The following is a 25965-nucleotide window of genomic DNA, read 5'->3' on the forward strand; positions in this document are numbered from 1 at the left end:
ATTAGCAAGTATTTGCTGGTATTGTGAGGGTTTTGCCACTGTTGCGTGTGTAGTATTTCACTGCTGAAATTTTAAATGTTCTAGGTACTTGTGCCTTGGTGCCTTAAAGTGGCATAGAGAACACTCCATTCTATCCAGCCTTCTCCTCTGTCTCCTCTTGCTACTGTTTCCCTCACGATCAGTGATCCCAGGAAAAAAGAGTCTTCTGCAGTCCTACACTATAGCACCTTCCTGCAAAGTGCCGGCTCTTTGAGGATCCCTGCTTCCAGGTGTCCTCTAAGAGAAAAACTTCCTGGATGCCCCTGGGTCAAAGCTTCCTCACTTTTAATTCCTGAGTCTCATTTCACTACAAAAGCTCTCTGTTCCTCTTTTACAAGACCTTGATGTTTCCCTTCTGTTTGTGAGCCATCTCCTTGATCAAATTGCCCCTGTTGCTTAAGCATGAAGCTCACCTGCTCTAACCCTTTCTTAGTTCCTTCAACTAGGCTGGCACATAGTAGGTAAGCAGCAAGTGTGTTCTTAATAATAAAGGAAGATATTGGTAGACAAACTGATGGTTAGAGACACATATGCTCTTTAAGGCTATTTGACTCAAAATTGTAGGTTTTTTCTTTTGCTTTGTTTCTAATGATTTTTGCATATATATATATATATATATCCCCTTTTATCATTTTAAACCAGAATCTCTATTTCTACTGCTATAGTCTTCAGGCAAGCATAACTCAGTAAGTAAAGGAGATTTTGATCTGCCTCTTTAGTATAGCAGGCAATTCATCAGTCTCATAAATAAAAGAGATTTTGAATCACCAAGTCATTAATAAGAGCACTAGATAAAAACATAATATACATTTCCTTTTTCTGAGACTTATAAATTCTGTAACTGCTGGTAGCCGGGGTTCAGAGTCAGGTCACACTCCTACAGAATGGCCATCCCCAGGAAGTCTCCCTCTCATGAGTGCTGAGGGCTGGGGACCCCTCGCTTGCACAGACCCTAACGGTAGTTACCCTTTGAGATGCCTGTACTTCCTCAGGACAGCAAGTCCTGTTGGTAGAACAGGATGCACCTTAGAGAGTAGCTGTCTAATTGGTGAAAGTGCTTAACTTATGTGAGCCTGAGAAAGCAGATATAATAGCACTTCATTGTGACCATGATAAGGTGAAGAGCTACTTTTAGGGAAAAGTGAGTGAGATGGTGTACCTAATACTGGAGCTTTATAATGAATTAAGTAAAGTTTAAGTTGAAACTCTCCTCACCCCAGACCCCACATCTCTATCCCATACCCAAGCAGAGTTACCTCCTACCTACTCCTCCTTACCAGTGGCTTCCAATGAAACATTTCCTCCTTGGAGAATTAGAACAGGGGTTTCCAGTATAATGCATTATCCAAGTATGGCACCTGCTGCCTGTTGATACTCATGATTGATTCCGAGTTAATAGATATTAGTGGTGCCTTATACCAGTCCGGGGCCTGTTTGCCCAAAGCTGGATCCATCCTTGACCTTCCAGTTGATGTTACATTACAAGGAGCTGATCTCTGCAAGGTGATGTCCTTGCAATCAGGAACTCTCCCCCTTGAGTCCAGCTCCTGCCAAAGACACCCATGGTGGCTCCAGTCCTACTTTACCCCAAATCTAGAGTTCTGAGAATGCCACCCCATCTTTCTCTTCCTCCAGTCTATTAAAGTAGCCTCTCTTTGTTGTTTTTCTAAATTATCTCACTTCTTAAACATTCCTTCCGTCACTCAACCAACAACTTCTGTAGCCATCCTCCTCTGTGAATACTTACATGGTTTCTAATCTCCTGCTTGGAGCTTTTTGGAAGTAGGAACATACGAACTTGAAGTTAATAGGCCCTCACGTTTCTGTGTCGCACCATTCACTAGTCATACGGCCAATTTTTATGAACCTCAGTTTGCTCGTTTGTTACAAGGACTAACGGAGCCATTCTGCCTCTCTCATGAGATCACTGAGAGCACCCAATGGGGCCATTCACTCATCCACTCATCCACTCACCAAGTACTCACTGAGCTCCTGCTGTGTGCTACTCCCATAAGGCTGTAAGGGATGAAACACAGACAAGGCAGTCAATGCCCCATCGCAAGAAACTCAAGTCAGTGCCAGCAAATGTGCTTAGAAACTGAGGCGTACTATAAAAGTCTACGAGGAAAAGCTGTTTTCCCTCCTTAATCCTATGAGGCCCTAGGATGCCCACACCCCTCTATCCCACCGACTGTGAACCCCATCTCTGCCCTGGAGTATAATGGGGGATACAATGGCAGGTGCACAGTGACCCAGGTAGCAGACTGGAGGTTCTCACCAGACCCAACCAAGATGTTCCCTAGTGTGTGTAAATTAGCATGTCAGAATTGACATTAATTAATTGCAAAGGATTATCCAGCTTTTTCTGATGTACCATTTAAAGTGGTATTTGAAGCAAGCATGCTATTGACTAAAGCCTGAACATCTTGTTGTTTATGTCTAGACTGTGTTTGAAAAGGCATCCTCAGTAACATGATTTTTAGTTATTGATGACCCCTTTTCTGATGATCCAGTCCTCCGTTTAATGAGAGTATTGATAACAAGACACTGCCGACATTCTGTCTGCATCAGTGCTCCAAGAGACAAACATAAAGTAGTTTGTGTTCATGAAGAAATGGGTAAACTTGCTGTTTTTAAACAAGCATAGAAAGGAAGCATATTGATTCAGACTCCATGACCTTACGGTCTGGGCACAGATATCAGTCTCTCATATTATTCCATGAAGCAGGTATTTCTATCCCGATATTAATGATGAAATCACTAAGACTTAGGGGCTGGGGATACACCTGCTCAGGTAATGGTGAAATCATAATCAAAAGAGAAAGTAGAAAATGGGTCCTTCGTCAGATTCATTACCTCTCTGTACCTCTGTTTCCTCACTTATAAACAACATATAACTGTGAGAAAGAGGCGGAGTCCCTAATGAGTGACAGCTCTACAGAAGACAACGACTGACCCCTCCTTCCACAGCTTCTCATCTTCCTGCTCTTTGTTCTCTCGCCAGATGACCACTCCCGGGTGAGGCTCTTGGTGCTGGATGGAGACCCCCACTCTGACTACATCAATGCCAACTACATCGATGTGAGTATCTTGATTGGGCTAAGTAGCTATGGGCTAGAGTTGACTGTCCAGACTCGAGATCTAATTGAGAGGCTGTCTTTAACCTGTCCATCAGAAGGTAGCCGGAACATCCAGAGCTGTGTGCCATTTCCCTAGTTTGTATGGCACAAGTTGATTATCCATCCAGAGCTACAGCTGCTTTCAAGCAGACTAGAGTCACCTGTTCTTTGCAACTCCAGGGAAACGGCTGATCTTATTCATTCAATCCCTGCATTAATGTGTATGTGTCTGTCTACTCAGTCATTCATTTGAAGATACAACCATTGATGCAACAAAATGTTTAAAGTACTCACTATGCGCTAGATATTATGAGGTCCATAAAACTAAAAATGTCAGGGTCTCCACCCTCAAAAACATCAGAAAAGAGAAGCTGTGCAAATCTGTGGTAAACTAGGGTAAACTAGAGCTTGCTCACTATTATGGGTTCAGATAAAATACTTTCAGGATTCAGGGATGGGAAACATCACTTCTTCAATCAGAGATGCAGAAAATTGTGTGAGTCAAAGCTTCAGGTGCAAGTGAAATTCAAACTCAAAGCGAGAGAGGATGCGGCTTTGGTTAGGGAACTGCTCTCGCCAAGAGGAAGGAAGAAGAGTTTGGAAAGAAAGACGTGTGTCAGTATCAGCTCTGTCTGAGGGCAGTGGGAACAGGGTAGTGGCAGTACTGGAAAATGGGGTTGGCCCTGGATCCTTGATGACTTAGGAGGTTGAACCCTGAAGGAAAGAGAAAGTTATTGAAGGTGTCTGAATATGGGTGGTCCCATTCAGCACTGAGCTCTGCAATTCTTCTGCTCCTGGAAGAAAGGGAAGGCCCAGAAAAAGAGAGCCTGAAATTAATATAGCTAAGTAGGAAGGAGGCTGCCACCACATTTCAGACACTGCTGAGAAAGGGACTCAGTTCAAAGAGGAGCCAAGAACGGCGTGCACAGAAGTGAAAGACCCCACAAAGGAGGAAGTACGGCCACTCTTGCCAAGTGGATAGCCCAGCATCACTGACCCAAGCTGACTTCTCAAGGACTCAGCTCAGAGCCCAGAGGCCTTGAAGAAAGACTCAGTTTCCCACTGATGCCTCAGATGCTTGAGTGTATTGATAGACCAGCTATGGAGTACAATAACATGTTTCGTGAATTTTTTACAACATAGCCTGAGCAGTAGATTCATTAGTTCAACAAACATTTATTGAGCCTTGAACCTGATAACTGCTTTACACTTTACACTGGGCGAACACTCAGCCAGCAGATCCCAATCCAGGCTAGATTGGTTCCTTCCTTTTCTCCTTTCCCTTGATTATGGCTAGGTAGATGTGACTGTCCTAAGGGAGAGTACCCACATAGAAGCTTAGAAGCCTAAGTTGCTAGCGCTATCTGGCCTTTGTTATGTGAATGGAAATACCCAGCAAAATCACATTCCTAGATATCCACTCAGCCCAGCATGGTCTTTTGTCTGTTTGTCCCCAGTTATTCTTTGACACGCTCTGCTCTCCTTTGCTTTGTAGATGGTAGTGATTGTGCACTTGTGAGCATGGGTATAGTGTCAGGGAAGGAGGAAACAGGGATTGATAGGACCCCCAGGGATGACAGAAAGAGGGCAACCAGGGTGTCTCTGCTCTCTTCCTGCCTGGATAGCAGTTCCTCCATGGCAACCTTTCATCTGCATCTCCAGTTTCCCTCGGTTTGAGTTCTAATTCCTTCCAGGCCATCTCAGATCCCCAGTTCTTACGATTTCTGTCTTCCATTGTTCCTCTAGGACAGTGTCCTCAACCTGTGGGTCTTGAGCCCTTTGAGGGGTCAAATGACTCTTTCACACAGGTCACCTAAGACCATCAGAAAACACAGATATTTATATTACAATTCATAACAGTAGCAAAATTACAGTTATGAAGTAGCAATAGAAATAACTTTATGGCTGGGGGTCACCCAAACATCAGGACCTACATTGAAGGGCCACAGCATTGAGAAGGTAAAGAACCACTGAGCTGCGGGCTCTATGGGCTGCTGATCTTGAGGTTGACCCATGGTTCCTCTGTGCCATCACACTTCTCTAGAACCTGTCAAATCAGTTCTCCATGTTGAAGCCCCTCGGTCTGTGATGCCCAGAGTGGTTTCCACTTTCCTATCTGACCCTGCATAACAAAGGACCTGCTGTGTGACCAAGACCTGGGGCTAGAGCTTCAGTGGAGATAAAGAAGCTAGTCTCTGTGTCTGTAGCCCCCCAGATGACTTCACAGGGAGCAACCCAATTCTGAGAAGCTTGTCTCCAGCAAGAATGGGTTGCTCCAAGCATCCACTGGCCATGTCATTAGCTTTCCATTCTAGTAGGCATCTCACAAATACCAAGCAGACGTCCCACTGTGTGCTAGAAATACCGACCTATCAGACAAGGAGTCTGTCTGGTAAGAGGGGTCAGATGAGAAAAGATTCTCTCCAGGAACAGGGGCTGCCAGAACAAAGCCTCAAGAGGGAGTCCAGTGAAAGTTTGAAGGCGATGACAGCTCAGCCCTGCCTTAGAAAGTGACAAAGAACCAACTGGACAAGAAAGGGTTGTAGTGACCTAAGAATGAGTGATCACTCCTCGTGTACCAGTGTGTCACCTTAAATAGTACCTCAGCCTAGCTAGATGAATATCTCTAGGACCCATAGCCAGATGAGTAAGCTGGGACTCTCAAGGTTATGAAATGTACCCAGAATCCCACCCAAGGAAGTCAGAGAGGGGGAGCTAGACTTTGAATCAAGAGTGCCAAACTCTGTTTCCTCCAGTAATAATAAGCAGTGACAGTGGCAGTAGGTTCTTAATGGGTCGCTCCTGGCCCTACGATGTATGCTTGAAGCGAGTCAACTTACTAAGACTTCTTGGTGACGCTTCAATGTAGTTCTTATCATTCCCACTTTGCAGATGGGGAAACGGAGACCTGGAGTAATTGAAAAACTTGTCCAATGTCACAGAGATGTGGCACAACCTGGGTATGAACCATAGCTGAATGTCCCAGCCCAGTACTCTTTTTCCCCTGGTCCTTCATCTGCTCCTAACGCCGTCCACAGCGTGCATCTAGTGGACACGCATCTAGCACTTATTGACACGGGCTGGACTAATTTCTTTCTTTCCTTCCCCCACCTTGACTGTGGTCAGGTGGCTATGACAGTTGTAAGGATACAGCATATATATAGTCTTGTGTGCCCAGGTGGACATATTTATCTGACGTTTAATAGCTAAGTGGAACCCCCATCGAAATGATTTTTCCAGCTATTTATTCAATCTGCAGTAGAGTGAATGTCTGAGTACATGTAGAACTGAGAAATCTCCATGTAATATAGAAAGCAAATGAAACTGCTTTCAATGCAAGTGACTCTGTACAGTGCCAGCACTAATCAGCGCTGTCCTGTTCTGTCATTACAAAGTCTTTTGCAAGCCTCTAAAAGACAGGAAACCAGGGATGGAGGCTAAGAGCACTGCCCTAGGTCACACAGCTAAACTTTAATTCTCTGCAGAGCTGAAACACAGAAGAGCCCCCTCCCTTTCTGTGTAAGAACTTGACTGTACAGACAGGCCAAATGTCCCTACCACATGCTGTCCTAATGGGCAGTGTCAGGCCCTGAGCTGGCATCTCAGTGATTAGCATCAGGACTAATGAGACTGCAGTCGTGAATCCCATCCTTGTTGGGCCTGTTGTATACAGGCCTTTCTGATGGCTACCTTTGTAGCTTAGGGTAACTGCCGTAGAGTATCAGGGTTCCAAGAGGAAACAAACTGGCTCACAGGTCTTAACCGGGTAGAGTTTAACAAGTGCCTGGATAATCCTGAGGTGGACTCACCAACCAGATTGTGTGGAGTAGCCTGTAGCTAGAGAAGGCAAAGCGATCAAGTTCAGTGGCTGGATAAGAGAACGGGTATAAAAGTAATAGCATTTCTGTAAGGAGAGGGCTGTCTTGCTCTTGCCAGGGAGAAGCTAACCCCTGCTAATGCAGCAAGGAAGAACCTAGAAGGGTATATGCCCCAACTTCCCACTGGCCAATTAGCTTTCCCTTCCCCTCCTACTTAGAAAATGCCCTCTGAATGCCTGAGGACATGGGAGCCTGCACTGTGGTTTATTTTGTCCCCTCCCATTGCTACAGAGCCAAGTGTGAAAAGACAATGGGGAAAGAGGCAGAGGCAAGACAAAAAGACACCAAACATCAAAGCACCCTCTTATGTTAATCACGACGGGGCAGGAAGCAGGACAATCACAATTGTCAGCCTACCTGAGGTCTCCATAGAACTATACTCTGTGGTCTCCTGGGGATCCCTGAAACCCAGCCATGGAGTGGGGGAAGCTATCTAGTCTTCACCGCTTTGTCCTGCTCTTCAGCACAGCCCAAAGACAAGAGCTAGCCATCCAAGTTAGAGGACCTTCTCTATAATTGAATCTTGACAATTCATTAAAATGACTCTATTTGGATAATGAGCTGGATGAGGTCAACCTTGCCAGAGCCTCTGGAGGCCGCGGTATGCTGCTCTCTGAACCAGCCCACTGGCCTGTTTGTTTGCACACCCGAAAATGTATTAGCCACTTGAATCTGTTATAAATTACCGGCCTGGAAATAAATATCATATCTGGGTCCCCAGTAAGTAACAGATGCAGGCGTGTAGAGTGAGATAAATGCGTTTTGGATGCAAACCTCTTTCCCATTGCTCACAGACAGATGGAGGCAGGCCCAGCGCTGGTTTGCAGTCAGTCTGTGTGCTGTGTAGGTGGGACTTAGATGAACTGGGAGTTCTTTTAAGGTTAAGAAGTTTTCTTCACTAGCTCTTGGCAAATCCCCAGAGGAGACCCAATTGAGCAACACATTTCCTTTTATCTCCATTGCTAAGGAATCGCTCTCATGGTTTAAAATTTTCCTCTTTGGGAACTCTGTGAGTTTCTTGAGTCTAGATCAGGTCTTTTTGCCCAGATGCGGCATGGGGGCAGGCATGTGGCACACATGCATTCAGTGGGTCCCCAGGGGCTTCCTGGCCAGGCGGTCTAGTCAAGTCAACAATCTCCAGGTTCACTAAAAAGAGTGATTCACAAAGACATCTGACGTCGACTTCTGGCCTTCACACATATTTACACACGTGCACTGACACCTCCACACACATGTGCATGCATACACGAACACGTGCACACAAAATGGAAGAACAAAAAATAAATCAGGGGTAGGAGAGGGAAGCAGACAGTCGCCTGGTGCTAAGCCTTCTGGACAGAAATGTGACCACTACTTCTGAAGAAGAGCTGTAAGTCCATGGGCAATGGGGACATTAGTGGGAAGACTAGACAGACTACTGATGGCATGAAGTGGGATTTCAGGAATGTCAAGAGGCCCAGCCTAGAAGCTAATTAAACCACCACCTCATCAGAGAACATTCCTCTGGTCTATAGCTGAGTCAGTTCCCATGGGTTCTCTACAGAGCCCCCCATCTTCCCTTGGAGTTTCGTAACCCAGCTTGTAGATGTCTATGAGCTGCTCCCAAAGCAGAGCCTACATCTGGCTGGCTCACTGTTGGGTTGCCATGCATTGTGTATAGCAGAATGTGCCCCTTTGATGCTTGCTGGTCAAATCTGGAACGATTGCGTAAACAAACAAAAGCACAAAATAGAGCCTCGGCAGGCCAGCCTCACAATGGATGTGTGAATTTCTTGCCCAGAATTTTCTGCCATTAATTTCAAGTACATTTGAAATCTTTCAAACCCAGTTTCTTCCAAGGTCTTAGCCAATGCAAAACCAGACCCATGCATGCATCCCACTGACCAGCCTGTGCAGAAAGCTACACCTCGCTCCACACTGTGTGTCTCATGACCCAGGAGAAGAAAAAGATAAAAGTTCTTAGTGCTGCTGTTCATGTCCCTGTACTCACTGGGTCTCTGTGAAGCCCTGTGGAATCTCTCAAGGGGGAAGGAGACTCATGAGGAAGGAGTTACCTCTGTATCACAGAAGAGCCCAGGTCTAAAGTCCTGGGTAGTGAGGCTGGAACACAAGATGAGTATATTGTGGGAGCAGACACAGCAAGAGAGCTGGGGAAAAATGTTCAAGATGAGGATGCTATTGTGTAGTTACTATAAGATGAAGCATTTAGACATTGCCACGCCATTCAGAGTCACTGAAGACTCAAATAAAAAAAAAAAAAACCTGACAACCTTGGGTGCATCCCGAGAAGCCACTGCTGCAGGAAGCTTATGAGCTTCAGGAGTAAAAATGAGTTCTTGGAGGACACCAGGAGGTTGAAGCTATGGCCCAGGCCAGCGAAGACTTTGATGATGAGGGAGATGGCAGAAGAGAGTAGACACAAGAAACCTCATCATCCTGGGATCTAGGGAGCTATTTTATGCTCCCAAACCTACTCAAAAGACCCCAGAATCTAAGTCTCCTATCCAGCCTGCATAGCCCTGTCCATCTTGACTTGGAATTAAAGATATGCCTTTCCATCCATTTGCTCGTGGAGGAGAGCTCAGTTACTAACATGAGAGGACTCACCTCTGCAGCAACCCTAACTGAGAGGCCAGGGAAGAAGGGGCTGACGCAGGCTCTGCATCAGCATATATAGCATAAGAGGCCACACCCCAGTAAGAGGGTAATCACAAGCTGTAAGACTTCCTACAGCAATTCCCATTTTGCCTATGAGAACACCAGGTAGCTAGAAAGAGATGTGTCATAATATTATGCTATTTCCAAGCTTTGAATGGAAACCCTTGGTTGTGTTGTCTTCCTATTTTCCAGGGGTACCACCGTCCCCGGCACTACATTGCAACCCAAGGTAAGTGTCTTGGAGTGACCTCAAGGTTATCTAGGAAGAGGGATTTCTAAAAAATCAGGGTAAGCCTTATCTACTCTTCCTCTCTCTGTTATCCCAATGCTCTTTGTCCACTAAATGGTCTGCCTTCTCCTGAAGGAAGGGGATTAACTTTTGCAGACAGGGAAGCCAGAGAGACAGAGCAGCAAAGCCTCCACCCGTCTTTGAAAAGCAAGGAGAGGACATGTTTGACCTAGACTTTCAGCAGAAATGGTTGTCACTAGAAAATATTATTCCGAGGGAAGGGACCACGTGTGGGGTGACCAGAGAAAAGCCTCAGTGGGTACCCAAGAGACATTCCCATCCCTCCAGTGAGTGCAAGTCCACAAGAGAGATGCAGCCCATTGCCCTGGGAAGCAGTGTGGCAGTATGCTATCAGAAGACTTAAAAATGATGACGCCTTTTACAGCCTCCTGGGGGAAGTCTTGCAGATAATTATATGTGTGGACCTTGACATATATCAAAAGCATTCTTCACAATGTTATCGTGTCATCTGTAATAGGAAAAAGTGAAAAATCCTAAATGCCCCATAGCAGACAGGTTGTTAAATAACATATGGCATCTCCATGTTGTAGAAAGCGCTATAGCTTTGAAATATATTATTTTTGATGATATGAAAATAGACTCATAATAAACCTGGTGTTTATTGCAGAAAATGTATATATACAAACAAAACACAGAAAAATGCTATTCAAATTTTCTTTCAAATGCATGAACTGCTTTTGTAATTTTAAAATTGATAAAGACCCAGGATATTAAGAATTGTTTCCTAGGCAATTGCTTTGGACTGTCAGATCCTATCTCCTATTCCTTGGTTTTTCCGCCCTTTTCCTTTTTTTCTTTCTTTTGTATTTTCTGTGCTTTAATCCTCTCCTTCCTGGTCAAACTTCAGATTATTGTCTCCGACATTTGTCAAACTCAGAACTCGGGACCCTCTTGCTTTTGGCAGCTCTACCCTCCCTACCCTAGCTCCCTTGCTATCTCTCATCGAGATCCCACTGTCTAATCTCTGCAACCCCACCCACCTTGGACACGATAGTCCAGATAAAATAGTGGATCCGGAAAAAGTGGAGCTGCTGGGCTGAGCATGAGGGTGAGGGCAAGGATAAGGCGGATCCTGCAGACCAGATACTGGAAGAGTGGTTTTTTTTCCCCCCTTATCTGTGCTCTGCTCTGCCCCCAACAGATTCACACCTCCAGCCTCAGTCTTAACTACCTGGTGTTTCACTTAGGTCCCCCAGCCTCACTCTTCCCCACCTAGGTTGAACCCTGATTAAACAGTCGGGAGGCAAACCACTCAGCATCCACTTGTACCCACAGCCTCTAACCCCATCGTCTTCTCTGTTGCCAGGTCCAATGCAAGAGACTGTGAAGGACTTTTGGAGAATGATCTGGCAGGAAAACTCTGCTAGCATCGTCATGGTCACAAACCTCGTGGAAGTGGGCAGGGTAAGCGTCTCCTTCAGTCGTGTGGGCAGAGGGCGGTGGAGATACACCCTGGGGTGCCTGCTGTCTGCACTGTACCACCAGCTTCCTAAGCAGTACCACACCTTTACGGCAGCCTATAGGGATGGGAGATTCCTTACTCTATTTCACATATGAGCAGTGTTCTACTCCTTCAAGTCTCCCATCCCATTTCTATCCTCTCTCTCCACCGATAATGTCATCTCATGCATTTTGAGGAAATTAAAGCCATCGGGCGGGAACTCTCTATCACCAACACATCCCAAACCTATAATCTTATTCACATCTGCAGCCATATTCACAACCTTCCCTTCTGCTCTCAGATTTAGCCATGAGAAGGGGCTGTTTCTATTGATTCCAAAAGGTTGAATATAGGCCATTTGTTATGACCAAGCCCAACATGACAAACACTAAGTTTCTGCCCTTGATAGGTGACCCTCTGAGAGGTCACTGCAAGCCCTTCCTTGTTCACCTCCATTCCTCATCTTTTAGCCCAACATTCTTTTTCCGTTAAAGAACCTGGCCTTGCCTAAAAGAAGAGATGGAACTTGTACTAGCAAAGAAGCCAGAGGGACGGGGCAGGAAAGCAACCAGGAGTCCCCGAGAAGCAAGGAAGTGACACATTCAGCTCTGAAGGGAGGCTGCAGGGACCTGTCACTAGGATATATTGTTAGGAGGAAAGGAACCAGGCAGGGCAGATCAGACGTATAAATATCCTCAGGCGCAACCCAACAAGGCTCAGAGATTTTCTCATATTCCCTTTTCATTTGAAATATAAGACTCTTCTTCATTGCTGAATTATTTCACCTCAGCATGTGAATATGCTCAGTAATTTCCATCTCAGAGCGACAAAAACCACCACCAAATGAGTCACCAAACAAAAACTAAAACCATGAGCCTGCTAAAGGGAGGGGCGGGATGGGGGAGGTCTGATAGCAGTAATAGAAAGGCAGGGAAGGGAGGGTAATCTGAATAAATCATATTTGTGTACAAAATTGTCAAATAACAAAATTAATGACTAAAAAACTATTGGAAACATTTTTAAAGCCAAACAAAGGTACCTTCCCTGTTCCCGTGTTTCTGCTGCATCTCGAGGACTCAGAGGCCTTGTGTCTCCTCTCGGGTCTCCTCTATCCACCTCAACATGGCAGGTCAGTCCATTCCACCAGGGAAACTGTCAGCATCCCTGCCTTGGTGTTGACAACCCCAGGCTCCACATCTCTCTCTTCATCTGTCTTCTCTCAGCAGCATCTCACCCTCTCCTGCCTGCTCTTCCTTCCCTGACTGTGAAACCTCATCAGGGTTTAGGCCTCTGTCTCTCTCCATTCTATCTAGATTGGGTCTAGGTTGTCCTTAGCCAGAGCTTAGAAATGGGACCACTGTTTCCAACCTCACCTCTGCCTCTTTGATTAACTGTGGCCTGCGGGTGGATGGGTGGGCTGCACTGGAGAAAGCCGATGTACAACTATCTAGACTCAAAGGGCTGCCATACTGTAGACAAACTACCCAAGAGTGGTAGTCAGGTCCGCTTTTATAGATAATCTGAAGAAAGTGTCCTGGTCACAGAGGTGCAGAAGAAAAGGGCTGTCACGGTGTACCGAAAGAGCATGGACCTTAATAGAGGATCAGGGCCAAGTGGGACTTTATCCTTGCGCTTGTACCTCTATCTGGCCCTGTTCCCCCATTTTACAGATGAGGCGTGGGTGCCAAGGGGTAAAGACCTGAACCAATTCACTCTCTTCTCACTCGTGACACGCATCCTACTACTTGTAACCCCATGTTCAGACTGCACCCACTGTTCAGACAGCTCCCGCTGTTCAGCAGCCTCCACCCAGAGACTGCAGCTCCAGAGGGAAGCAAAGGAAGCCCAGGGTTTGAGAATTCCAGCACATTCCATATTCTGAAACAATTCTCCCCGTGATGGGGCAATGGACTGTGATTGAAACTGGACTTGCAAGGGGGAGAAGGTTCTTAACGTAACTCCTGCGAATGACCAACTAACACACTACAGTGTATTCACTTGCAATGATTGTGCAAGGCGATGTTCTTGGTTCTGACACAGACAGTTGGGTGTGGTCCTCACTCCATCCCTTGGCAGCTGTTGACTCTGAGCAGGTTCCTTGGCTTCCCCATGTTTAAATCCTCATCTGTAAAATGTGGGTGAGCATACCATCTAAGGCTATAGTGACATCAGATTAAAACAATATATACAAATAAGTCAAAGAACACTTATAGCAGGCAGTGCTAGACAAGGTAAGTATCGGCTCTCATTAGCCAAAGGAATCTAAGGCTTTCCATGAGGGTCTTAGCTCTAAAGTCTTAGAATCAAGCAACATTCTGCAAACCCTGGTGTGCTCTCCGTGTTTCCCTAAGTGGGTTCCATGGGATGCTAGTCTGCAGGCTGGCTAGTGAGCAGAGGGTTCCATGGTTAAATATGTTTGGGAAATGCTGTGTCCTCTGTCCCTGTTGGAGAGTCCTGAGATATTTAACAGCATTAGTGCTTCTGAGGATCTAAGTCATGTTTTAGCAAAGCAGCTTGTTTAACTTTGTTGAAACAGCATTTCCCAAACTCATTTGACCACAAAACCTTTTTGTGTTTGTTTTGTTTTGTTTGTTTCTTGTTTTTTGTTTTTGTTTTATTTTTTTGTTTTGTTTTGTTTTGTTTTGTTTACCTAACACCTATTAGCACCCAGCGGAACACACTGTGGGAAATGCCACGCTAGGCCGTGCGTCGTCCCCCGGAATGGTAATAACACTTTTGCTATTTTAAAGGGGGAAAACCATGATTTCTTTTGCTCTCTGTGGAACTTAGAGTCAAACGTGGGGACTGCTTGCTGGTAGCATAGGTACCCACTGCTAGGGCAGAGAGCGGTGGCACATCTTCCCTTTAAGCTCAGGACTGTCTGTCTCTTCCCCAGCAAAGAGCCTTTCTCCTTCCACTCCCCAGTGACCGCCTCTTTATAAGGACCCTCTCCTCAACCCTTCTGCTTCTACCTCCTCGCTGGTACTTCTCATCCTTGCTCAGATAATAATGCTCAGCATCCCTGTGCTGACACAGTAGGAAATGACCACGTCACCATCTCCAGTACTATTATTCATCGGCTACGTGGGCATGATACGCCTCCCGTCTTACCTAGCTCTTTCTCATGGCTTAGGGTAGCAATGCACAAGAAAACCACCAGGAGCTGTAAGTGAAGTCACCTCTGTCATTTGTAATGGCCCCAGTGACTCTGGCAGTGAGTTAGGCCCAGTGTCATTTGCTGATCCCTGACCACTGAGCGCCCCATGGGCCAAAATACCTCCAAAGTCACCCTTGGGTTTATATGGATGGGAAAACCAAAGGAGTTGACTTCTCATGTTTGGCACTGTTTATGCATTCTCTTCCCTATCCTTTCCCTGTCTCTCACTTGGCCACAGGTAAAGTGTGTGCGATACTGGCCAGACGACACAGAGGTCTATGGAGACATTAAAGTCACCCTAATTGAAACAGAGCCCCTGGCAGAATATGTCATCCGCACCTTCACAGTCCAGAAGGTAAGTTTCCCTTTCTGTGAGTACTCCCTCTTCCAAGTCAGTTGATGGGGCTACTCATCCAGACAGTGGAGACCAAGGGTCTGGCTCGTACCCAGCCCACATTTGACATGATAAACAGAATGGTAATCAGAGTTGATATGGTCATGTAGTGGGTTCATCAACTAGAGAGAGAAACAGAAGGGATATATTGTGATAAGAGCCATAGGGACCAAAGGATGGAGAGAGAACCTACAGAAGCACCATTACATAGCCCTAGAACTGAAGTGGCTTGTAGAATGCAGAAAATTGGGGGCTGAAAAGGCTCCAGTCAAGGAAAGCATGGGAGGAATAATATCCTTGGCCAAGTGTCAAAAACATAGCATGGTGGGCAAAAAGAAGCCAGCATTTTCCAGGCTGGGAATCTAGTCTGGGCCCCATTTCAACCAGGGGCGATTTGGTTCTCTGGTGGGTATCTGTCCCTGTCTAAAGGTGTCAGAACATCACAGCTTGAGAGAGGGTGTTTTGTTACTGACACCTAGTGGGTGGAGGCCAGTAGTGCTGCTAGAGAATCCACAACACACAGGACAAAGTCAAAAGAGTGACTGGGACATCACCAATACTTAATATAAATGCCAGCTTTTATTTTCACTACTGCATTCCCAGGCCTCAGTCAAGGAGGCCTCTTCGAAGAAGCCTTCCCAGGTTTCTCCTCCCCTCTCATCTTGTTAGATAATTCATTTGTACACTCTGGTCAGATGATCGACATAGGAGTCTCCCTCTTCCTCACCCAGTGGGGCCATGAACTTTTTTCCAGGGGCAGGGGCTGTGGCTTAAATTATCCCTTCCTAGTGCCTAGCGCATGTCCAGGAAAAGATGTCCCTGGGTGAGTATCACTTAACTTGAGATGAACAATAAAGTTGATGTTTCATAGCACCAGCTAGGAATTGCTCTGAATGTCTACAAGGCATGCAAGCAAAGTTCTCATATACATAAAAATAAATAAGTTAATTAATTTTTAAAAGGTTCTTCAAAAAAAATGATTGGTTTCACATTTCCAGAAGTAACTGAGCTCCTGTGAGCTAACACCCATTAACCAAGCGAGGGCCTCCTTTCCCCATGCAGCAGAGAGGACCATTCCTCAGTACCACAGCCCCTACTCCCCCATGGAGCTCAGGGGGCACATGAGGGCATCAGGTGGAGGAACAGAGTCCCTTTCTCTCCTCAGAAAGGCTACCACGAGATCCGGGAGCTCCGCCTCTTCCACTTCACCAGCTGGCCTGACCATGGTGTTCCCTGCTATGCCACAGGCCTTCTGGGCTTCGTCCGCCAGGTCAAGTTCCTCAACCCCCCAGAAGCCGGGCCCATAGTGGTCCACTGCAGGTGAGTCAGTCCTCCATCCCCATTCTGCAATCAGCTGTACCTCCGGATTTGTTCTCCATACTGTCCCATGGCTTTTGTTTCTTCCTTTAAGATTCCACCTCCTATAAACCAGAGCCCAGCCACCATCTGAGAAGACCTGGGTCCCTAGTGGCAGTAGGGGTTATGTTACCATTATGAATGTTGTCCCAGAGACACAGCTGGACTCGGCAGCACCTGCCATGCCTGCTATGTAGATCTGGCCAAATTATTTCACTTCCCACCCAAGCTTGAGAATTGAACAGTACCCTCTTACCATTCCCATTTTACAGATGGGGAAACTAAGGCACGGACATGAGAAAGAGGTGGGAAATGTCAAGGCTGGGACAGTTGACATGTTCTCTGGGGCTTCCTAGCAGCAACCTGGCATGGGATATCTTGGTATAAGCATGTATCTCTTCGCTTCCACTATTTTTAAAATCAATTGCTGGCCTGCAGGGTCCCTAATAGAGAGCAAGTGGTCAGCATCAGCTTCCCCTTATTACAGAGACGGGAAATTTTCAGCTTTGACCTAGAAAGTCACATTGAACATAAGTGGCATCGAATCCTCCTAAATGGAGATGAAGTATCGTGTCAAGGGCGTTTAGAATTGGAGGAAGGTAGATGTCCAGACCCGAAGGCCAAAGAGTCTGTATTCCCCTCCTTCCTAAGCCCCTCTATTTCAGCATGTCCTTGGGCTCAGCATGTCTTCTTCTACCTTGAATGCTCAGGCCGTCTCATCCTTCCTGACAGTGTCTGTGTCCGCCAAGAAGTCAGGGAAGACACTATGCACGTCTCAGACCCAGCCCCTCCCTGTGTGAAAATCTCCCACACAACATCCCTTTGTGTTCTCCACAGTAGTGGAGACACATCCACATTTTACAGGTAGAAACCTCTGCACTGTCTGGATATTTGGCTTGGATTTTCTGCTTTGCCCTTCATCGTAAGCACAGAGGAAAAGGTGCATTTGTGTTGAAGCCCGATGTCCACAACTGCAGGCAGAGTTCAGGAGGAAGAGAGGAAAGGAGACGATGGCAAATATTCACCAGACCCTCTGCCACGTGCAGTACTGTGTGTGATGGCCTGTGCCTGCATCTCCATAACAAGACACTGTAAAGCATCTAAGCAGAGTGGTACCTACTCCTGGAGCTGTTACAGTTTGGCTAATGCACACTAAGTGCCTGAAAGAATTCTAAACATAATAAGCACTTAAATCCACCACTCTTGCTGCCTCTTAAGGTCATCCAACACCCCAGGTGGGGTTAACAAATTCTTTCAGACAGGAAATGTGTCTTGCTCATCTTCCTATGCCTACTCTTAATCTTGGCATCCAGGGCATCATGGATGCTTTGTAAATATTTGTGGATCACAAGTAGCCAGGCACTAAACTGAGCAATTTACATGCATTATACTTCTAAAATATAATTTAATGCAATTTACATATATTGTACTATTAATACTAAGAGGTATACGACCACTTTTATTTTATGAATGAGAACAGTGAAACCCATAGAAATGAAGTCATTTGCCCAAGGTCACACAGCTAGTCAGTAACAGAGCCAATATTTAATCTCAGGGATCTCAAATATCATGTGTCTAACTACTGTCTTATTCTAGGAAAAAAATACACACACACACATATACATACACATGAATACACACACATACCCACACAAATACATACACATATATACATATATACACACACATACACATTTACATACACATATACATACACATGAATACCCACACATACCCACACAAATACATACACATATACACACACACATACACATTTATACATGCATACACATATACATACACATGAATACACACACATACACATATACATACACATGAATACACAAACATATCCACACAAATACATACACATTTATACACACTACATACACATGAATACACACACACACACACAGCTGAGACTTTTCAAAAACTCTTCTAGGAGGCACGAACTGAGGGTCACAAACACCAGACACCTTACTCTCTAATACTGTAGACCTTACTCTCGGATACACTAGCCTAGATTGAAAACTAGTGATGCTCCTTCATTCCCATGTGATATGTTGAAGATGCGGCTTGGGGAACAGATGAATGAGTGTGTGTGTGTGTGTGTGTGTGTGTGTGTGTGTGTGTGTGTGTGTGTTAATAGACCCAGGCTCCTGAACCAATTCTATTGAGTCCCTTTTAAATGGGTCTGGAGTGCACTGGGGACAGGTATTTTGAGGCATGAGTAAGGCAAGCTCCACTCAGTTCAAGCCATGGTGGTTTATCAGTGAAGACTGCTCCCAAGGGTTTGGTTTCCAGATCACTAATGTGTGGGACCCTGCTGGCCTAGGCTTCTTGGACCTATCAGCCAGTGATGCTTTTGTATCTTATTCCATCCATCCCCTTGCATTTCCTTTGGTTTCTGCATTGTTCAACAAAGACGTTTGTTTCCATGGGGTAAGTAAAGGGTGAAACCACTGCCAATGTGGACTTCCTTGACTCTCTGCCTTCCTTTCCATTCCAAAACTGTGCACAGTGCAGGCCAGTGTTTTGTGATTCGGCCCTATTGTTTGTTAACCCAGAGTTGATAGGGGGAGATCTGGCTGTGCTCCAGAGGGTCTTGTAAAATCCTCTTGCCATTTTCTGTCTGGTCCTATTAAAGCATGTCAGTAATCAGAAGCTGATCATATGTCAGGGAACCTGGTGCCTGATGAGGATCTCAAGACTGTCAGCTACTCTAGTTTGATGATGTGCCTGGCTCATGTCCCTGAGGAAGTCAGCACAAATGGGTCAAGTGCAAGGCCTTGACTAGGGGACGCCAGACCAGCTCTCTGCCTTTGACACAGCTCGGGCTCCCTGATCTCTGCTCTCTCACTCATGTCTTCTCTGTAACCTCTGCCCTTTTCTTAGTTCTGTCTACCAACCCATTTGCTGACATGAAAAAGGGGACATGAAAGAAGAGATGAGAAAGGGAAAAGACATATTTACCAGGAAGATTCTAGTATGCCAGGCATTAATAAGTGTTTTACACTGTACCCCCTGGACTATATCCATTAGATGTGGAGCCTACAGGCACACCTACTATGAAATCTTGCATTACACGTTATAAATCTTATTAAGAAAGGTAGTAGAAATTCTAGACTGCCTGGGGGAATGCTCGGCTCTCCCATTTGCCGACTCTATGACCTCAGGCTCTAAGCTCTCTGTGCCTCAGCTTCTCACCTCTGAAATGGGGTAAGACACGTCTCTATCCCCTTGTAGGGAAGTCCATAGACATATTTGTGAAGCACAACAATGTGTCACCTTGTAAGCACTAATAAGCATTTGCTAAGTAAGTACAATAAAGTAAGTCTCCCCAAACAACCACAGTGGTAAGCATTACTCTCCCATTTAATAAAGAAAATTTTGATCACGTGTTCAGCATAGCCCAGGAATTTGGGGGTTCCAACCCTTCCATCTGACTTCTATAATACACCGTCTTTCACCAAGGTTTTTGAGACAGGGTTAGATGGTAGAGGCCTTTTCACCCTATTTCATCCCATCTTTATATCCCTAACACACAGCAAACTTCTCTTCCAGTGCTGGAGCCGGGAGGACTGGCTGCTTCATTGCCATTGACACCATGCTCGACATGGCTGAGAATGAAGGGGTGGTGGACATCTTCAACTGCGTGCGTGAGCTGCGGGCACAGAGGGTCAACCTGGTGCAAACAGAGGTTAGTCCTGGGGCACCCAGTCAGCTAGTTTCCTGATAGCTTGGCCAAAGAGAAGCATGGCAGGACAGAGGCTCAGTAGTGAAGAAGAAGAAGTCATACAGAAAGGATGTATCTTCACAAGTATTAGTACAGAATGAATACGTAGCTTGCTCTGGTGAGACCTCCCATCCAATCCTGAGAGTCTATGGTGCAGGAATTCCTGGTAGCAATAACTGTTGAATCCGCTATCTCTGCAATCATCCCAGTAAGACTGAATGGCAGTTGTCAGGTATTGTAGTCCAGCGTTTGATGCAGGAATAGAGAGGAAGAGGGAGTACAGGTACTAATGGAATGCCTGCTCTGTGCCAAGCGCCCAGTTATTCCTTGATAAAAATGGCTTCATCAGCAAAGTACACTTCTTTAAGGTTTATTTATTTTATTTTATGTGTCTGAGCGTTTTGCCTTCATGTATGTAAGTGCAACACATGAGTGCCTGATGCTCACAGAGATCCAAAGACCCTGTTGGAACTCCTAGAGCTGGAGTGACCATAGGTATGAACCACCATGTAGGTGCTGGGAATCAAACCCTGGTCCTTATTAAGAGCAGCAAGTCCTCTTTACTACTGAGCCATCTCTCCAGCCCAAAGTTCCTGAGAACTTTAACTTGAGCTAGGGGTTATGGATTGCTAGAGAGACATATGCAACCCTTAACCTCGAGGAAAGGCAGGTTCCTTTCTGTCTAGCTGGAGAGCCCAGTATCTAAGGATAATGTAAGTAAGGCTGTCTGAACTGTTGTCACCTACAGTGAGCCAAGAAATGTGCATTATTGTGTCTAGGATCCTTCCCCTACTCTTCCCATCCCATGGTATGTCTCCTTCTCACATCTACACTCTATCCGTGGGAAGGACACCAAGAAATTATATACTAAGTCTTCATATGGGTAAAGACCAAGTGGTTTGTCCTGAACCACTCTCTCTTGTTAATCAGGTTTTCTCTCTATCCCACTCCTGAATGCCTTGGGTTGTTGTTCGTGCATTGGGTTCACCCTTTGGTTATGGTAAAAACTGTGGATGTCCTAGCAGATCTAAAAGCCGTGGGAGCTGCACTCGTATCAGCCCTGATATCCATAGCTCTAGGTACGGCAGTCCCTGCAATGATCATCGAAAGCTTCATCACACTGGACTCTGCTGCAGGCTCTGAGAAGCTCACAGGCTAATTCCTAGGCCTATAACACTAGAGCCAAGATGACTGCACTATCTGTGCTTAAGGCCATGCCTGTAGAGGACAGTTAGAGTAGGCAGAGTCAGACACATGACCCTCACTGTCGGGCATGGAGACATACTTAAATGTAAATATATCAAGATAAGTTCAAATAAAGCACTTTATTTAAAAGGGTCAAATTTTTGTTGAAAAATGATGCGCAACAAAACACTTATAAAGACCCACAATTAACAATGAACTTATGTTCAGTAGATTTAAAGGCATTCTGGTGGTTGAGTGGGAAGTGGGATGGGAAGGAAGCGAGAGAACACTAAATACGCTCCAGGAAGTAGGAAGAAAGTACTCCCCAAAGAAAAGCAGGTTTTCTGCAGCAAGCAGCTTCTGGATGAAAGCTGGGAACATGAGCAGAACCTCCAGGGCGTCTGCAATGACACGTGCTGGAGTTTCTCATTCTTATCAGTGGCTCGGCTGTTCCATCTTGTACAAGGGCAAAAACGCTCCATAGCTCAATCACCGTGAAACACGGTGACTTAGACCTTTGGGTTACAGGATATAAAACTAAGGATTCTGCAGAATAAATCATGTCCTTTTCTCATTGCTACAAGATTCATTCGATGTGGACAAAATGCTCGCAAACAGCGGTCCTCACCTGGCCCGCTCTTCCCCTCCTCTTGACCTTGCAGGAGCAGTACGTGTTCGTGCATGACGCCATCCTGGAAGCATGCCTCTGAGGCAACACCGCCATCCCTGTGTGTGAGTTCCGCTCTCTCTACTACAACATCAGCAGGCTGGACCCCCAGACTAACTCCAGCCAGATCAAAGATGAGTTTCAGGTATGGGCAAAGCTGAGGTCCAGGGACTTAGCTGCTCTGGGATGTCCTAACAATGTTCCATTGTCTGGACGACTTATATGGCAGGCATTTGCTTGTCACACTTCTGGAAGCAGTGAAGCCCAAAAGCAAACAGCCAGCAAATCTAGTATCTGGGGAGGGCTCAGACACCAATGTAGTTTGTGAGTGGCTGCGTCCTTAGAGTTTCATATGGTGGAAAGTGGAGGAGCAAACATGCAAACACTTGTGTGTCTTTCCATGGGGACACTGATCCCATTCATGAAGACTCCACACTGATGATGCAATTACTTCCTACAGCCCCCACCCCCTCCTCATCTGCCCCATTGGGAGCTGGTAGAGTAGCATCTGTGTGGGGGAAAATGTATGCATTCAATCTATAGCAATGACCCAAGCAACTTAATTCACATTGTGGGCCTTTCTTGATGAGATTGATGTGTGTGTGTGTGTGCTTTCAAGCCCAAAGTGCCCGGCAGCTGTGGAGAGCTTTTCACACCATCAGATTGCACAGTCATTAGCAACTATTAGCCAATCACTCAATGACGGCTGACACTTGTTTTTGTGCTGTGATTATGCTATTGAACTGAGGTCTTGGTTAATTCTTGTTGATGTTGTGGAGTGGACAGAAGTTTACGCACTGATGTTGGTGTGAATTTCAAGCTTCTTTGACTCTGGAGAGACTGTACCCACCCCCACCCCCGCCCCGCTTCTTTGACTCTGGAGAGACTGTACCCACCCCCACCCCCGCCCCAGTGTTCTCTCCACAAATTCTTTAAACCCATCATCTGGCCTTGGGTGCTTGTTGGAAATGAAGATTCTTGGGTCCCACCCAAACCTACTGAATTAGAATGTGCGATTTAACAGGATCTCAGGGGCATTTATTTATGTGCAAGATAAGCTTTTAACCATCTTACAGCGTGGCTCAGATATGGCAGATTCACACGTTGGAATCAGGATGGTCAAAACTAAAGCTCTGATCTGAGAGGCCCAGATATAAATGACTGAGTGGAAAACTAAAGACCTGAACATGGATCACCAATAATGCTAGAATTCAGACCTTATCCATGGCCAAAACCTGAGTAATGGAGCTGTAAGAACTGGGCAGGAAGAAACAAGCAAATCCCAGGCTCAAAGTTTTCCAGTCAGGCTAATATTTTAGGAATCATTTAAACAAATAATCTTTGTTGTCTCAGAGATAGCATGCCAAGTGACAGAGAGATGAAAGGCACAGAACCCTGGTCATTGCACACAGGACCTTCTATTGGCTGGAGCAACCATGGTCCCTCACTGGGTGAGAACTTGCTCTAGCCTTGTAATTTTGTAGACCTACTAATTTGCCCCACAAGGACCCTTACCCACCCTGAGGAGAGCATCCTAGCATCCATCCATCCTCCTACAACTGAGACACTTCCATCGCTGAGAAAAGTGCTGAAAAAAAAATCACTTCCTTCTTGCCATGGCACTTCAAGTGGTGTTAAACATTCATTAGAGATTCTCAACGCCATTCCCTGCCATATGCCCTTCTGGCTGGCCCTACTTTAATGCTGTGCTAGCTCAGCTGAACAACAGTTCAAATGGTTGGCAGGTGTTGTCAGCCCATGTCTGAGCCCATGTATGGGCATGCTGCACCTGCAGCCTTGGCATCTTGAAGGTGTCTCAAAGATCCTGGAAAAGTCTCTTAGCACACAAGTCCTGTGCCTGCCTGCAGGATATAAAAGACTATCACAGTCATGGGAGAAGCATGAGTGCAGGGGAAACTATGGCAGGGTCGAGCTTGGAGGGTAACGACCGGCGAGTTAAGCTAAACTGGGATATCCGTCTCCTTTGCTCAGACACAGCCTCCTGTGTATCACTCCTCCACTCCTTTATATGCCCCACAGACACTCAACATTGTGACACCCCGAGTACGGCCCGAGGACTGTAGCATCGGACTCTTACCCCGGAACCACGATAAGAATCGGAACATGGATGTCCTGCCTCTGGACCGCTGCCTGCCCTTCCTCATCTCAGTGGATGGAGAGTCCAGCAATTACATCAATGCAGCACTGATGGATGTAAGCTGAGCCCTGGCAGGAAAGCCCTGGCTGCCATTACAGAAAAGGCTTTTCCCCAAGGTGGAGATGGCTGAATCCCAGAACCTTGACCCTACTGGTCACCTTGTTTCTAACTGCTGGCCTTTGAGACCATTTCCCCCAATTCCCTCCTCAAGCCTCATGTCAAAACCCAAGTTCATTGTGTGCTTTTAGCTCTTTGACTTAAAGAAGGTGGAAAGAATAGATCAAACACTGAAGAAAAAAAAATCCCAAGCTCAAGTCGATAGTTCTGTCGTGCAAGATGCTGTGTCCCACAGAAATGGCTCAGCCAGAAGTTCAGGTCTGGCCACATTCCCCAGAATTTGAGACCTCAGGAGATAAGATGTGGTGTATCCTCTTGGGATCCCTGCTGGAATTTAGTCCCTCAGATAATTCCTTTGCGAGGCAGAGAGGAAGATGGCACACAGTAGATGGTCAGTAAATGGCTAGCGGGCAGTGATTGGATATATTAAAAGAATCAAGAAGAGAAACAGGCCATGGACCTTAAGGCATCAACTGCTGCTTCCTCAACAGCATGTCCAGTGTTCCCATTCCTCTGCCTCACAAGTCTCCCTCCTGGGTCTTGGGGCATCTTTTAGCTGTTATCATTGCACCTTCAGGAGACACAGATGCTTGCAGTGCTATGACCCACAGACAGTCTAGTCCCATCCATGCTCCTTTCAGCAGGAGAGACTCAGTCAGACTGAGGAGGATTTGCTCAGGCTATCATAGAGAGCTGGAGCTAGACTTAGAGTTCCTAGCTCCCACCCTAGAAAAAACATACTATAGGGTCAATACCCAAGCTAAGGTGTCAAAAAAAAAAAAAAACCTTCCCTGGCTTTGGCTCACAGGTGCTTATATTTTTCATGGAAGCCTGGCTGAGTGCAGAAGCAGGGAGCCTTTGTGTGGATCGTGTTAAGTAGCTGGAATTGCTGAAAGAGGAAGACTCCTGATATTAGCTTAGGGTCACCTTCTAAGATTTTTCTATTGCTCCCTTTCTGTCTGTCTCTCTCTCCCTGTTTATCTCTCTCTCTCTCTCTCTCTCTCTCTCTCTCTCTCTCTCTCTCTCTCTCTCTCTCTCTCGTGTGTGTGTGTGTGTGTGAAGACATGGTTCAGAGAAAAACCCATACTTCCATGCTCCTCCTGCCATTATCCCCCATCACCCCAGCATCCTTTCTTACTGCTTTTTTCATCCAAGCAAGGATCAAGGAAGCTCTTGGACTCTACTTCATAGGTGAGATGCTGCCTGGAGTCAGACACCTTCTGCCAAGCTCTGGTTCTGATTGTATTCTCTTTGTCCACGGGGCATTTCTCTTGTGAGCCATCACTGAAGCCTTTGCTTTTCTTATATTAAAAAAAAAAATTCCTTATCTGTATTCCAGCCCAGTCTGTGCATTATCTGGTAACCATAGCAGCTTTGCCTCTAGCAGAAAAATATGAAGTCCTCTGGGTTAATTTTTAATGTTTCCCTTGGGAACGGATGATGTTATCCATGAAATGGATTGCTGGCTGATCCCTGAAACCCGGCAGGAGCACAGATCTCGAACATATTTTCAGATAAGACTTTGTCAGGCGTGCTGGCCTAATAGAGCATTTATCACAGAGACAGGGAAAGCAAAGAAAACTAACATTCACTGCATGTCGGGCACCATGTTGGGCTCTGGACTTGCATTGTCTCATTCTGCCCTGGAGTATTACTGTCCCCGTTTTTTTGGAGATCTCCTGAGGGTCAAAGGATCTCCATCACCTGTTCAAAGTCAACTGGCTTTGAAATGATAGCACCAAGGACCAGA

The 25965-nt window shown here is 45.9% G+C and overlaps 1 protein-coding gene across 1 annotated transcript in view; it reads left to right on the forward strand.

The window, feature by feature from the left end:
• The window catches only part of Ptprt (protein tyrosine phosphatase receptor type T), a 1017256-nt gene extending 993129 nt beyond the window's left edge, over positions 1-24127 (forward strand). Inside the window, exons 21-29 of the mRNA XM_050150909.1 lie at positions 3044-3120; positions 9887-9923; positions 11311-11408; positions 14110-14169; positions 14841-14957; positions 16162-16316; positions 19917-20052; positions 21936-22085; positions 23981-24127. Of these exons, the coding sequence (XP_050006866.1) occupies positions 3044-3120; positions 9887-9923; positions 11311-11408; positions 14110-14169; positions 14841-14957; positions 16162-16316; positions 19917-20052; positions 21936-21983 (728 nt within the window). The 3' untranslated portion in view covers positions 21984-22085; positions 23981-24127. The remainder of the gene's footprint in view (positions 1-3043; positions 3121-9886; positions 9924-11310; positions 11409-14109; positions 14170-14840; positions 14958-16161; positions 16317-19916; positions 20053-21935; positions 22086-23980) is intronic.
• Positions 24128-25965: the final 1838 nt, after the last annotated feature.

Source organism: Alexandromys fortis, unplaced genomic scaffold, assembly GCF_014885135.2.
Source record: "Alexandromys fortis isolate MF-2015 unplaced genomic scaffold, M_Fortis_MF-2015_v1.1 scaffold_27, whole genome shotgun sequence".
Classification (NCBI taxonomy): Eukaryota; Metazoa; Chordata; class Mammalia; order Rodentia; family Cricetidae; genus Alexandromys; species Alexandromys fortis.